The 13799-nt window shown below is 42.6% G+C and overlaps 1 protein-coding gene across 1 annotated transcript in view; it reads right to left on the bottom strand.

Moving 5' to 3' along the window:
• Positions 1 to 9041, bottom strand: part of ARMC4 (armadillo repeat containing 4) — a 152490-nt gene extending 143449 nt beyond the window's left edge. The window contains exons 1-2 of the mRNA XM_032243789.1: positions 8933 to 9041; positions 5081 to 5341 (exon numbers count right to left, since the gene is read on the bottom strand). Coding sequence (XP_032099680.1) covers positions 5081 to 5304 — 224 coding nt within the window. The 5' untranslated portion in view covers positions 5305 to 5341; positions 8933 to 9041. The remainder of the gene's footprint in view (positions 1 to 5080; positions 5342 to 8932) is intronic.
• Positions 9042 to 13799: the final 4758 nt, after the last annotated feature.

The raw sequence follows: 13799 nt of genomic DNA, 5'->3' as shown, positions 1-13799 counted from the left end.
TTTTTTTGTTTGTTTGTTGTTTTTTAAGAGCTAGGATCTTGCTCCGTCACCCAGGCTGGAGTACGGTGGCACAGTCATAGCTCCCTGCAGCCTCAAACTCCTGGGCTCAAGGGATCCTTCTCCCTCAGCCTCCCAAGTAGCTGGGACTGCAGCTGCGTGCCACCACTCCTGGCTGTTTATTTATTTGTCTCTTTAGTTATTTATTATTTATTTTTTAGAGATAAGGTCTTGCTATGTTGCCCAGGCTAGCCTTGAACTCCTGGGTTCGAGTGAGTCTCCCATCTCCACCTTGCAGAGTTCTGGGCTTACTGGTATGGGCCACCACACCCAGCTCATTTAGTGTCTTATTACTTAATAAATGCATGTCTAAATAGTAATATAGAAAGTAAGGCTATAGCTAAGAAACTATTTAGCAGTTTTCAGGGACAAAAAAATAAACAGCTCAATAACAAAACTTATGGCACTGATCCTACTACTGTGACTTAGAAATTTTACCAAAATGCAATAATTATTGTCTCATAAAACAATATTATTTTATAGGTTGAGTGTAACCTTAGAGATCATGTAAATTCCGCCTTTCATGATATTGATGACAAAACTAAGGTCCAGAAAGGTATGAACTATGTGTGAATTGTGCATTCTTGAGGGGAAGACAGCCATTGCTCAGGCAACCTGACTTCCTTTCCCAACTCCTACCAGAATATATTTTTATCTCAATGTATATATATCACTGAGATGCGGTGGAATCAGAATTTAAAACTAAAATATGGCAACATTATAGCACATTTGATTCAAAAAAACATACTGTAGTTCTCCCAGAGAAGGAAAAAAAAATCAGGTAATAGCATTTTCACGTGATTCTGGACGCTTATCCAATTTATAAATTTCCCAAGCCACATTCGAAAGAATCAAAGTGCCTTCGTTCTGTGTGCCACAGATGGTATTGCCATTGAGTGGTGTCATTTGTTCTTAGTTTACAACAGACTTAGGCTTCATTCTGAGGTGTTTTAGGAAGATTATGAATTTCATCCTGCCTGATAAGAACAAAAGCAATTGTAAATGATAATAAAAAAGAGACCTGGCTGAGTGCGGTGGCTCACGCCTGTAATCCCAGCACTTTGGGGGCCAAGGCAGGCAGATCCCCTGAGATCAGGAGTTTGAGATCGGCCATAACAACATGGAGAAACGGTGTCTCTACTAAAAATACAAAAATTAGCCCGGTGTGATGGCACAAGCCTGTAATCCCAGCTACTCGGGAGGCTGTGGCAGGAGAATGGCTTGAACCTGGGAGGTGGAGGCTGCGGTGAGTTGAGAGTGCCCCACTGCACTCTAGCCTGGGCAACAAGAGTGAAATTCAGTCTCAAATAAATGAATGAATGAATGAATGAATGAATGAATGAATGAAAAAGAGGTCTGTGATTTCCATGAAATGAAAGTAGAACTATTTGACCCCCAGCCCCCACCCCAAAACTGAGCATGGACAGATGACGACAAATGTTATAACAGGATGAAAACACTGAGAATAATTCTAAGGAAAAGACAAATCAGGTAACATGGACAGTGCTATAATCGGCACAAAAGTAGAGAAGGCAGTTGATGAAACATAAAACCTTTCTAGTGTGTGACTAAAGTATCTATTTCAGTATCAGATCCTCATTAGTCTAATCAGAAAAAGGATGATCAACTTTTACTGACTGTTGCCCAGAGTGCATTTGAAATGTACAACATCAAATGAGCGCTAAGGCCACAAATATAAATATATTCCCATCAATGTCTGCAGAGACCAACCAAAAAAGGGTGACTTACCTACTTCGGCAGAATTCCAGTGTAGATAAAACTTAACTTGTCTTGGAATAAGAGGCCTGAGAGGTCTACCCACAAGGAGAGGCATCCACCTTTACTCTAAATATCCAAGGACATTTCTATTTGGTAGAAAAACATCTGGAGACTCCAAGCTCAAATCCTTCAGGATAATCTTGGCCTTACACATGGATGCCCAGACCTGAATCCCGTCTGGAAGGAAAGTAGCTTCCCAATTTTCAATAAATGTATAAATAGTGTACTAACAGGAGAGAAGCCAAAAGTGTGTGCTTGGTCTAAAGGGCAATGAATGAGGTCATGGGGACTGTTTTGATAATCAATCTCTGGGCAGTAGAGAATATCTCTGGTTGACATCACTGGTTGATGTGGCAAACCCTGATTGGCTATGGCTTACTGAATTTTCTTTGGTTTGGGGAGTAGACCGGGGTATAGTCAAAACCTGGATGTTAAAGCATCTGGTATTTTCCATTATGACTAAAATCTCAGCTGTACCCTTTGCCTTCTTCAAGGCAGTCATGGTTTTCATCAGAGCCAGGCAAGCATGGTTTCCTTCTCATATAACAGCAATACCTCTCTCTACCCTTCCATCATCAAAGATATCATCAATGAAGGTCAGACACAAAAAGAATGGATTGAGAAATTAGCCCAAGGAAAAGTTGCACAGTAAATGTGACCAAAGTATAAAAATCAAGGGGTAATTGTTTCAAAATGTCAAAATGTCCTTCTTAGGAGGGAACATTGTGCATAAAGACTGCATGCAAAACTGGGCACAGTCGCTTAGGTCTGAAACACCAGCAATTCAGAAGGCCAAGGTGGAAGGATCTCTTGAGGCCAACGGTACAAGATCAGTCAGAGCAACATAGGGAGATAGTGTCTCTACAAAAAAAAATAGAAAAATTGACAGGGCATGGTAGTATGTGCCTATAGTCCTAGCTGCTTGTTGGGGGGGGAGGGGGTGAGGTGGGAGGGTCCATTCAACCCAGAAGTTGGAGGCTGCAGTGAGCTATGATCATGCCACTGCACTCCAGTGTAGGCAACAGAACCAGACCCTGTCTCAAATTAATAATAAATAAATAAATAAATAAATGTGTGCTGAGATATAAGAATAGAAGTAAAGCAAAAAGAATCTGAACAAGAATAGAGGAGAAGCAGTGACAGATTTGAGTCATGTGTGTCAGAGCCTGGAGGGCAGATGTGGTCATGTTTGTGCTTGGAGCAAAAATTCGTACAGAGGCAAAACAATTACAATCATGATATTCTTTTCTATCATCTGCTTTAAATGCATTTTTGTAAAAAATAGTAATTAATATTTTTTTTTGAGATAGAGTTTTGCTTTTTCGCCCAGGCTGGAGTGCAGTGGTGCAATCTCACTCACTGCAACCTCCACCTCCCAGAACCAAGCAATTCTCCTGCCTCAACCTCCAGAGTAGCTGGGATTACAGGCATGCACCATCACAGCAGGTTAAGTTTTGTATTTTTAGTAGAGACAGGGTTTCACCATGTTGGCCAGGCTGGTCTTTAAATTCTGATCTCTGGTGATCTGTCCACCTCAGCCTCTCAAAGTGCTGGGATTACAAGTGTGAGCCACCTCGATCAGCAGGGTAGTTAATATGTTTTTAATTGGTTTTATGTAGGAGATCATATTTCAAAGGTTAGGAAGAAAGCTGAAATGACAATCACTTCTGAAGAAAGTTACCACTGGCATAGTTAGAAATAAAAATGCACCATTAAAAAAAAAATAAGATTTCAGGCTAGGCGCGGTGGCTCACACCTGTAATCCCAGCATTTTGGGAGGCCAAGGCAGGTGGATTGCCTGAGCTCAGGAGTTCGAGACCAGCCTGGGCAACATGGTGAAATCCCGTCTCTCCTAAAATACAAAAAAATTCACCAGGCATGGTGGCGGGCACATGTAATCCCAGCTACTAGGAAGAACTGAGGCAAGAGAATTGCTTGAACCTGGGAGGCGGAAGTTGCAGTGAGCCAAGATCATGCCACTGGACAAAAGAGCAAGACTCCATCTGCAGGAAAAAAAAAAAAAAAAAAAAAGATTTCAAACAACTCAGAGAGAAGCCTGACCAATATAAGAATTAAAGAGCTCTTGAAATGCAGTTTAAGAATGGTTTTGCTGAAGTTCTAAAAATGAAATTCTGACTTTATTCTCACAAATAATCCCAAAGGGAGAAAAGGGAAACAGCAGCTACAGGAAGCTTTGGCTAGCTAGGGAACTTTTTCTGACATGATCAGACTTTAATAGTTCACATCCAAACCGAAGAACAAGGCAGTAAAAAATAGAATGCCTAAGGTGTAAAAACAAACTGAGGCTGGCAAAATATATATATAGGGGTGTGTGTGTGTGTGTGTGTGTGTGTACCTATATATGTCTGTGTGTATATTTGTTAGCTTATTTCTTGTATAATTATAATGTGTAATGAAATAATACATTCTTATACAATTATATTTATGTTTATATAATTTATGTGTGTGTGTGTGTGTATTTTAGCCATGTTTGAATGAGATAGATTCACTGTTTGAGACAAAAGTAAATTTTTTTTTTCATCTCAGATTTGAAAGGCTCTCATCTGAAGACAGTACTAAGTCTTAAGAATTCTCTCCCTTATATTGATCAAAATCAAAATTAATCCTTTATCAGTTGCCCACCCCACCTCCTGCTGTTATTCCCAGGAATTGATCAATTTAAATACCAGAAGAGATTTTCTCTACATCAGAGGTCATGAAAGCAATGGCTCCTGGAATCCTTCAGGCAATACAGTAGTACCCCACAAACTTACGAAAATAAAATTCAAAAGAATATGGATGAGCCGGTATGGTGGCTCAGCATTTTAGAAGGCTGAGGCAGGAGGATCACTTGAGGCCAGGTATTTGAGACCACCCTGGGCAACTTAGCGAGATTCCATTTCTGAAAAGTGCACATATATACACACACAAACATATGGGTGGAAAGGCCAGGCAGAAGGCAGCAATGAATGTTGGCAGTGTAGTGACCTGGATAATGTCAAAAGAAATTTACCCACAAAAATTAAAATTTTGTTTAAAAACTTTAGATTTAAAACTTAGATAGATACTGTGTTGGTCAAGCCAAAGCTCCTCGGACTTCACCTGTGTCTCTGGTTCACAATCCCTGGTTTAGAGGACTTCTGAGATTCAAAGAGGTTACGTGACTTGCCCCCAAACCTACAACCAATCAATGAAGATGTGTACAATGAAGATATTAAATACTAGAAGCAATTAACTGGCTTACCTGACAACATAACCTGATTCAAATTCTGAAGGTTCCAAACTTGTGTTCCACTCAAGTGGTTCCACAAAAACAAATTTTGCCTCTTGTGGATATTTATAGATAAAACTCTCCACAAACGTAATAACTTCTTTCAATATCGCTTCATTTAGAGGGGTGATTTCCAGGGTTCCAGCTCCATGTCCAGCAGCAGTCCACTGCGCCAATTTCGCCAGAGCCACACCCATGGGACCCGCCAGTGCTCAGACCTGCTTAGCACAACCACTACATCAGAATAGAAAGAGAAAGAGACAATAGCATCCACCTTTTCCTTGAAACATTTTTCATTTTCAAGACTTAACGTTAGTGCTCCCCACCTCACATTCTGCTTATTAATCTTAGAAGAGTGATTTCTTTAAGATTATCTAATTGCTCTTCAGTTCAAGAAAGTGGTAAACCAGCGCTAGGTAAAACTAATTAGTATTTAAGAACTTTCTGGTATTTGCCTGCCCTGAAATTAATAACTTCTTTCTAATTCCCTGGGGCCTAAGAAAGAGGATTCAAACAGATAGGCATAAAACCCAAACAAAAAAAACCTCCAAGAGTGGAAAAAAGAAATGAAAGAGGTTAGTATTCAGGGCTTTGGTTCACAGCTCTGTTGGGAGCCAGCATTTTCAGGGACAAACACTCCTTTGAACCAGGACATACATTGTTTAGAATTATACTATTAAATGGAAGACTTTATCCCAAGTATCTTATAGTGATAATATCTGCATCATCACAGTGATGATGGATTAACATGATTCTGATAGCTTTGGGTTCCCCAAGTGCCTTCTCAGTTAAAAAAGAAATAGAATAAGAACAGTATTAAGAAATATATTTTTTTCTGAAAAATGATATAGGACACATTGATCCTATTACCAGAATATCTGGACAATCCAAATACCACATTCCCTGCCCATATATCCTGCCCAGAATGACATTTACTATAATTCACAACCTTCTTAAGAGTTAATGTAAGAGACATAGGAATAAGTGAGAGTCTTTCAGCCTTTTTTTCTAAATTAGTTATCGAAGAGTCTAGCAGTAAAATTTAAAACAAATTCAAGTGAAACAAATTTCACATTGGCTTAATAGAAATTAGTCTGTAAAATAAGATCTTTTAAAAAATAACAATATCTGTAACATTAAATAAGAACCAATTAGAAAACAAATTCTGACTTTATAAGGAAATTACAAGACATTTTTTGCAGATAATCTATACTTGTTTGTTTTCTCGTTTGTAATAACACTTACCAATATAGTCTTTCTTCCAGAATATTAGAAGAACGGTTATAAAGTTAAATATAGAATAAAATTAGCTTTTTTCTCCCATCATTATTACAAATGTTCAAAGTACAAAGATTAGACTTGTAGATTTTACATTCTGTACTGTATTAAATCTTAGAACTATTAAATTCAATCACAGGAGATCATTGGATCACAAAAGTTCAGTACCTTCTGCTGATAAAGAGTGTAGAAATATTATAGAGATGTCTAGTTATCAACATGACAGGAAAGGGGGCATTACCAGCCTTTAGTGTTGAGGACCAAGGATGTAAAATATCCTTTTGTGCAGGACAGTACCTCAGAAGGAAGAATTCTGCTGTAACTTCCAGGCATCTGGTAAGTGAAAAACTTCAGATAAACACTATCTGAGCCTAGAATTTTTCTGCACTTTGCAAAAATTGCAAAGTATTTTGTTACAGTTTTAATACACCCTGAATTTCCCAGAACTGTAGCAATCATAAAGGAAAGAAAGGTTGTACATACTTTGTTTTACATGGAATTTTACCAAGAGCTCAGAATTTTGGAAAATGACAACACTGATGGCAATGTTATTTGAGAAATTTAAGTTGCAATGACACGTTTGTATCAGTCTGCATTTGGGGCTGCTGTGTTCACAGTAATTCTGTGTAAGGTCTGACTACTTCTGCATATACTCCAGTGTAGTGGTACTCTACATGCTGATATTTTGTTTAAATTATTTTCTTTCATTTTATAGTTAGCAAGCTATAGATATTTAAACTATATTAAATATGTAGGATTATAATCTGTGATCTTGATTTCAGGATAGTAAAGCAACATTACAAAATATTTGTTATAAAAAACAAGCACTGGATCAGATAGGGTCTGGAACTGTTCCAGACATATATACCAAAGTGTTCATGAAATAAAATGTAGAAGTTAGTGCACGAATTTGTTCTGGGCGTTTGTTTTAGTATTCCAAGCATTTTGTTTCTATTGCTAATTGATGAGAAAAGCTTTAGGTTTAAACACATAAACATATTTTGATTTGTATGTGTAAGACTCTCAAGTTTCCCAGTGTTGTGTAAAATAAGTGCAAATAAGTGTAAAATAGTGTAAAATAAGTGCAAATAGCTTTATCTTACACAGAAAGGCTTAGGTGGACAGTTCTGCCTTCCATCTTAAACACAGCATTTGTGTCGGTGATCTTATAAAGATTGCTTCTTGCACATTTTTAAAGAAAATAATGTGAAATTAACACAGATTATGTTAACGCTGTGGTAGTCAACATACCATACACTAACTTCTCGAAGGACCCTTAACACAGAACTAAGAAATGCAAAATCGTACTCATTTTGGTCAAGATAAATTTTGACAGAAATGTAACATTTGAATCTATTCAAATTGTATTTCTAAGTCTAGTGAACCGTAGCAATGCACAAGATTTTTATTCAAGAAGGTTGGTCGGCTTAAGAAAACCTCAGATGGCCTATGACAATTCAGAAGGCAAGTTCAATATTATTAGAAAATAAATAAATAAATGGTGTTCAAAAATGGTTAGTACAACTCGAAACTAAGATTTAAAAATCAAGAGCAGTTGCTCTCCAGTTTCTACCCATTGCCAATCCCCGTTAGCTCTTTTGGCTTAAGAACCATAGTTAAAATGAATCCATATAAATACATAGCACATACCTTTGAAGTAAAGAAAATAAGTTTAACGATTAAAAGCGAAAAAGTTTTTGGCTACGTGTTTACATAAACTGGGATGTTTACGTAAACTGGGAATCACTTAACACTCATTTTTCTCTTTATCCAATAGATACCATAGATTGTTTTTCTTTTTAAGGGTTAATTTCAAGCTTCCAGCATCATTAGCGAAATGAAACCCATTCCGGAATCATGTCGTTAACACTTAAGCAGAAGCACAACCGAATTCTTTAGGGGGCGATGGAAAGGCAGTCATCAGCTCTGAGATCTACAAACGTGGTTGTACCCTCCACCGGGAGCCCGCGCATGCCTGGCTTTCTGAGAATGCAGAAGTTACTCAGTGAGACCTGTGAAAAATCGAACTTTCAAACTGCCATGAACAGGGCCCTAAGTAAGACCAAAGCTGAGCCTAGGCCCCCACTAGACCCATTACAAGAAGGGGGCGTCAGAGCTGGAGTCCAGGTTTCCAGGGATGAATTCGCTGAGGGGGCGAGGTGGGAAGGGGCCCGGAAGACCACGCTGGGAGCGGGAGGCAGAGCTGCAGGGGCGGAGGAGAAAGACCAGCCGGCCGCAGGAGAGGCGGGGAAGCGGCGGGAGAAGTGGAGAGCGGATCCGGGAGTGCTAGTGCGGGGGCGGTGCCGAGGGGGGCGCGGGCACCCAGGAGCAGACGGTCCGCGGGCGGGGGCCGAGGCCAGGCCTCGCGGGGAGGAGTGAGGCTGGGGGAGAGACGGGGAGGGGGCGGGCCTCGGCCCTCGGGAGGGAAAGGGGAGCTGGCGAGCGCCGCAGCGGCGGGGCCAGAGAGCGGCCTCGGTTTCCACATCCACGCAGCCGGCTGCAGAGTCCCCACGGGGGTGGGCGTGGGGACCCCCCGGCCGCACTCACCTGCAGCCAGCGCCCTGCCGTGCCGCGGTCGGCGCCCGCCTGTTGCTAGGACGCCGGTCAACACCTCGCGCCCGGCGGCTGCGCGCGGTTGCGCCCTTGGCGGAGGCCTCCCGGGCCTGTGCCCTCCCCCGGGCGCCGCCGCAGCCCTCCGCTCCCACCCTCACCTGCCCGCGATCGCAGCCGCGTCAATCACCGCGGTCCCGGGACCTCTGCGCCTCCGAGGTTCCTGCGGGCCTGCTGCGCCGAACACCCGCGCCGGAGACGCTGTGCGCCCGCGCTGGGCTCCACCAGCCCCGGCCACCTGCTGCTTTCGCTCGGCCCCTCCCGGGAAACACTTGTATTCCACTCTGCATCTCCCTTTCTCAAACACTTTTATGCAGCTCCCGAGTAGGCATCCCAACTCACTCCACGCGGTGGGAAAGGCTGACCTTCTCGAAGGTTGTGAGCAGTTGCCGGGTCGGGGGCAAGTTGGCAGAAACTTAAAATGGAGCAGTAAGGAAACAGAAAATATTCCTTAGGAACTCCGTTTTGCGTTTCTCCACAGCCTTCCGAACAAGTGCGTTGTATGTACCTGAAATCTTCACTGAGTACCCCCAAATAGCATAAGGTCTCTCATAGGATGTTGGAGGCTTCCATGTTTCTTTCCAAAAAACAAATATGGTAGAATACTCTGGTACTCACCGGAGAAGCAGAAAGTGCTCTTCAATAGGGCAGAGGATTGGAGTGAAATGAAACCATGTCCCCCATCTCTTTTTTAAATGGCTTTTACCTTTGTCTATTAAGATGATTTTGACCCCACCTGGAGACACCCTACCAGCAAGAATCCCAACTGGAAAACCAGTGAGGGATAAGGGAGTGGGAGTATTGGGGGGAGGGGAGATTAGGCACTGTCTGGGGGTGGGGGCCCACAGTGTTTAGGGACCAATGCGGGGGGATTTAGGATGATGGAGTTTCGGAATTAAAGCTGGATTCTTTTCAAGAGGCCAAAGAGGCAAATGTGGAATGATGTTAGGATCACCTGTCATAATATTATACGGATCCAGCTCAAAGCAGAAACTTCGTACTAACATGTAGGGATATGAGGTATAGATATTTGTCCTTTGTTTTGGGTATTTTGGAGGCTGGGGGACGGAGTCTGGCTCTGTCATCCAGGCTGGGGTGCAGTGGTGTGATCTCAGCTCACTGAAACCTCTGCCTTCTGGTTCAAGAGATCCTCCTGCCTCAGCTTCCTGAGTAGCTGGGACTACCAGCATGCACCACCACACTGGGCTAATATTTGTACTTTGGGTAAAGATGGGGTTTCACCATATTGGCCAGGCTGGTCTCAAACTTCTGACCTCAAGTGATCTGCCCACCTCTGCCTCCCAAAGTGCTAGGATTACAGGCATTGAACCACCTCGCCTGGCCAGTTTTGGGTTCTTTTTTTCTCTTTTTGAAAGTGCTGAAGTTGTTAGGAATGGAATAGTTTCCCCTAAAGGAGGCTCTACTCTCAGAGAAGCTTCGACTTGCAACCAGTGAGAAAGGTGCTAATGCTAATAGGTACATAGAGGAGCCTTTTTAAAAATGAGTGGATTACAGCGTGAGACAACATCATACTTGTGGTGGGAATGCAGCTCACAACCTGGTGAGGAGCAGAGTGCATCCTTCAGACGGGCCCTGGAATAGTCCCAGTCCTGGAAGCAGGGAAGCTTCTGCAGGTTCTTTAGCTCCTCTGCATGTTTTAATTAGCTGTAGGACATGAGGGAGCATTACTGGGTCCAATGTGGACACCAACCAGAGATCTTCCAAGTTCAGGACACTTGACCTTGGTTGGCAAAGCTGGAAAAAGCCACCACTCACCAAGATCTAAGCAAATTTGTTTTCATTTGCCAAATTCATGCCAAGTGTCAAAATCTACCATCACTTAATCTGATGGCAAAATGTGAATTTATTTTACCTGAGATTTTCCAAAGAAAAAGGACTTAGTAATATTTAAATCTGAAGAAGTCCCCAGTTACCTCTTTCCAGTTTTTCCTTGCCATGATGAAACACTAACTGGACCAAGTCACTTCCTAACGGACTTATCATGACTCGTCTTACTCTGTCACCCAAGCTGGAGTGCAATGACATAATCATAAACATAGCTCACTGCAGCCTCTAGTTCCTGGGCTCAAGTGATCCTCCAGCCCTGGCCTCCAAAAGCACTGGGATTACAGGCGTGAGCCACTGTGCCTGGCCATAACTTGTCTTTGCCTTCTTGCCCATCTGCTACCCCTACAAGGTAAGCTTTATGAAAATAGGGAGCTTTTCTGTCTTCTTCAAGTCTGTACTCCTGAGATCTAGAAGGATGACTGACACATAGAAGGAGCTAAATTCAAGAATCGCCTAGTCAAAGATGCCTTGCTTCCAGACACCCTTCACCAAGCACCAGAAAGGTGAGGCCTACATTTTCTTAGAGCTGATAGAACCAGCCTGAGGATTCTAAGTAACTGTGATATTGGAAAAAGCCCTCATCACTGAGAGCATGCCCAGGGTTTGCTGTGCCAGAGGGCTTTGCCAGCCCTGCCCATAGCTAGAGCACGGGCACAGGGCACAGTGCTGTCCACTGAAACTTTAGAGAAAATCTGCCATGGGCTTCTGGGAAAAGTCTTGAAAGTTTTTGCTCCACCTCTGCAACGTTATGTCATCTACAGCAGGGGTCCCCCATGCCACACCTTCTGTCAGATCAGCAGTGGCATTAGGTTCTCATAGAAGCATGAAGGATCTAGGTTACAAGCTCCCCATGGGAATCTAATGCCTGATGATCTATTGCTATCACTCATCATCCCCAGATGGGACCATCTAGTTGCAGAAAAACAAGTTCAGGGCTCCCACTGATTCTACATTATGGTGAGTTGTATAAATATTTCTTTATATATTACAATGTAATAATAATAGAAATAAAGTGCACAAGATATGTAATGAGTTTGAATCATCCTGAAACCATACCCCCTCCCAATACCCTGTCCATGGAAAAATTGTCAGCCACAAAACTGGTTCCTGGTGCCAAAAAGGTTGGGGACTGCTGATCTACAGGGATTCTTGTGAAACCATCCTCCCTGGCTTGAACAAATCTGTTCCTCTCATGTGTCAGAGAGTTCAGACACAGATTGCACATATTAGTTTGCTAGGGCTTTTGTAACAAGGTACCACTGGGTGGCTTAAACATCAGAAATGTCTTATCTCACAGTGCTGCAGGCTAGAAGTCCAAGATCAAGTGTTGGCAGGATTGATCCCTTCTGAGAGCTATGGGGAACAGATGTATTCCAGGCTTTTCTCTTCAGCTTGTAGATGGCTGTTTGCACATTCATATGATGTTATCCCTGTGTGCTTGTCTCTGTATGCAAATTTCTACATTTGAGACAGGACCCAGGCTGGAGTGCAATAGCACAATCACAGCTCACTGTAACCTTGACATCCCAGGCTCAAGTGATCCTCCCACCTCATCCTCCCTAGTAGCTCAGACTACAGGCGTGCACCACCACACTCAGATAATTTTTTTAAATTCTTTGTACAGATGGGGTCTTGCTATGTTTCCCAGTCTGATCTTGAACTCCTGGGTTCAAGTGATCTGCCTGCGTCAGCCTCCCAGAGTGCTGGGATTACAGGCATGAGACACTCCTCCTGGCTTATTTCCTCTTTTCTTATGAACACCAGTCACATTGGATCAGGATTCACCCTCATGAACTCATTTTAACTTGATTACTTGATTATAAAAACCCTATCTTCAATATGGTTGCACTCTGAGGCACTGGAGGTTAGGACTTAAGCATATGATTTTATGGGGACACAATGTCACATACAGCATTCTGTAAAGATGTGATCAGCAGGCTTCCAGGGCCCATTCAACTGTGTTAGAATGACGCTAAGAATTTGTAGGCCATAACCAGGGAGAAAGTAACAGGCAAGTTTGGTTTAAGTGTCCAGTACCTCAATCAGGAAAGAACTAAGACAGATGAAATAAACCTCATGATATTTGCAGGGAATTACAGTCATTTACATTGTGTCATAATGGGGGTAAAGTCTCATTATAGGGCCGAATTGCCTCTCTGTGGGTTTTTTTCAGGAGTTTTCAACAGAAACTCCAATGAGAGAAAATTACATGAAATCTTATGAAGTCCTGAAGACCAAATTCACCAGATTCTACCTTCTCGCATAGAGACAAAAAGTCAAAGAAGTGCAGCCTCATTTGCCTCCCTGTGCCTTCTGATATTTCTCTGTGATGCAATGTGGACCCAGGCCCATGGCCTGGAAATGAAATGTCTCCTTCTCCTTAGAGTCTAATCTCCTAGACATTCATTTACTCCAAAATGCTTTTTGTATGCCAATTTGTGGCAGGCACTCTGTTGGCAGAACTCAATTATCCAATTCAGGACCTGGCCAAAAAAGGAGTCAACTAAACTCAACCCAGAATTCCTGGACCAGAAGGAGAGCCATTGGCATGGAGTTCAGTAGCAAAGGAGAGAAAGGAGAAAAGACAGACTCGGTGGGTAGGATTGCATGAGGTAGAGCCATAATAAGGATTGAAATATTCTTCCAAGAACCAATGAAAGTTACTGGAAGAGTTTAAGCAGGGATTGACATGCCCTGATTTCTCTTGTTAAGAAGCTGTTCTGGTTACACCAGGGAAGTAAACGGGAGAAGTGCATAAGTAGAAAGAAAGAGACTATTAACCAGGCACCTGGACTCAGGTTTCCCCCGGGAAATAGACTCTGGGATAGAGAAGGGCATGTGAGGCTGGGGCAGTGGCTCATGCCTGTTATTCCACCACTTTGGGAGGCTGAGGTGGACAGATCACAAGGTCAGGAGTTGGAGACCATCCTGGCTAACACGGTGAAACCCCATCTCT

Source organism: Sapajus apella, unplaced genomic scaffold (genome assembly GCF_009761245.1).
Source record: "Sapajus apella isolate SASKATOON/1434 unplaced genomic scaffold, GSC_monkey_1.0 scaffold53, whole genome shotgun sequence".
Classification (NCBI taxonomy): Eukaryota; Metazoa; Chordata; class Mammalia; order Primates; family Cebidae; genus Sapajus; species Sapajus apella.
Note: the sequence above shows the minus strand (reverse complement) of the source record. Positions and strands in the feature narration are given on the sequence as shown.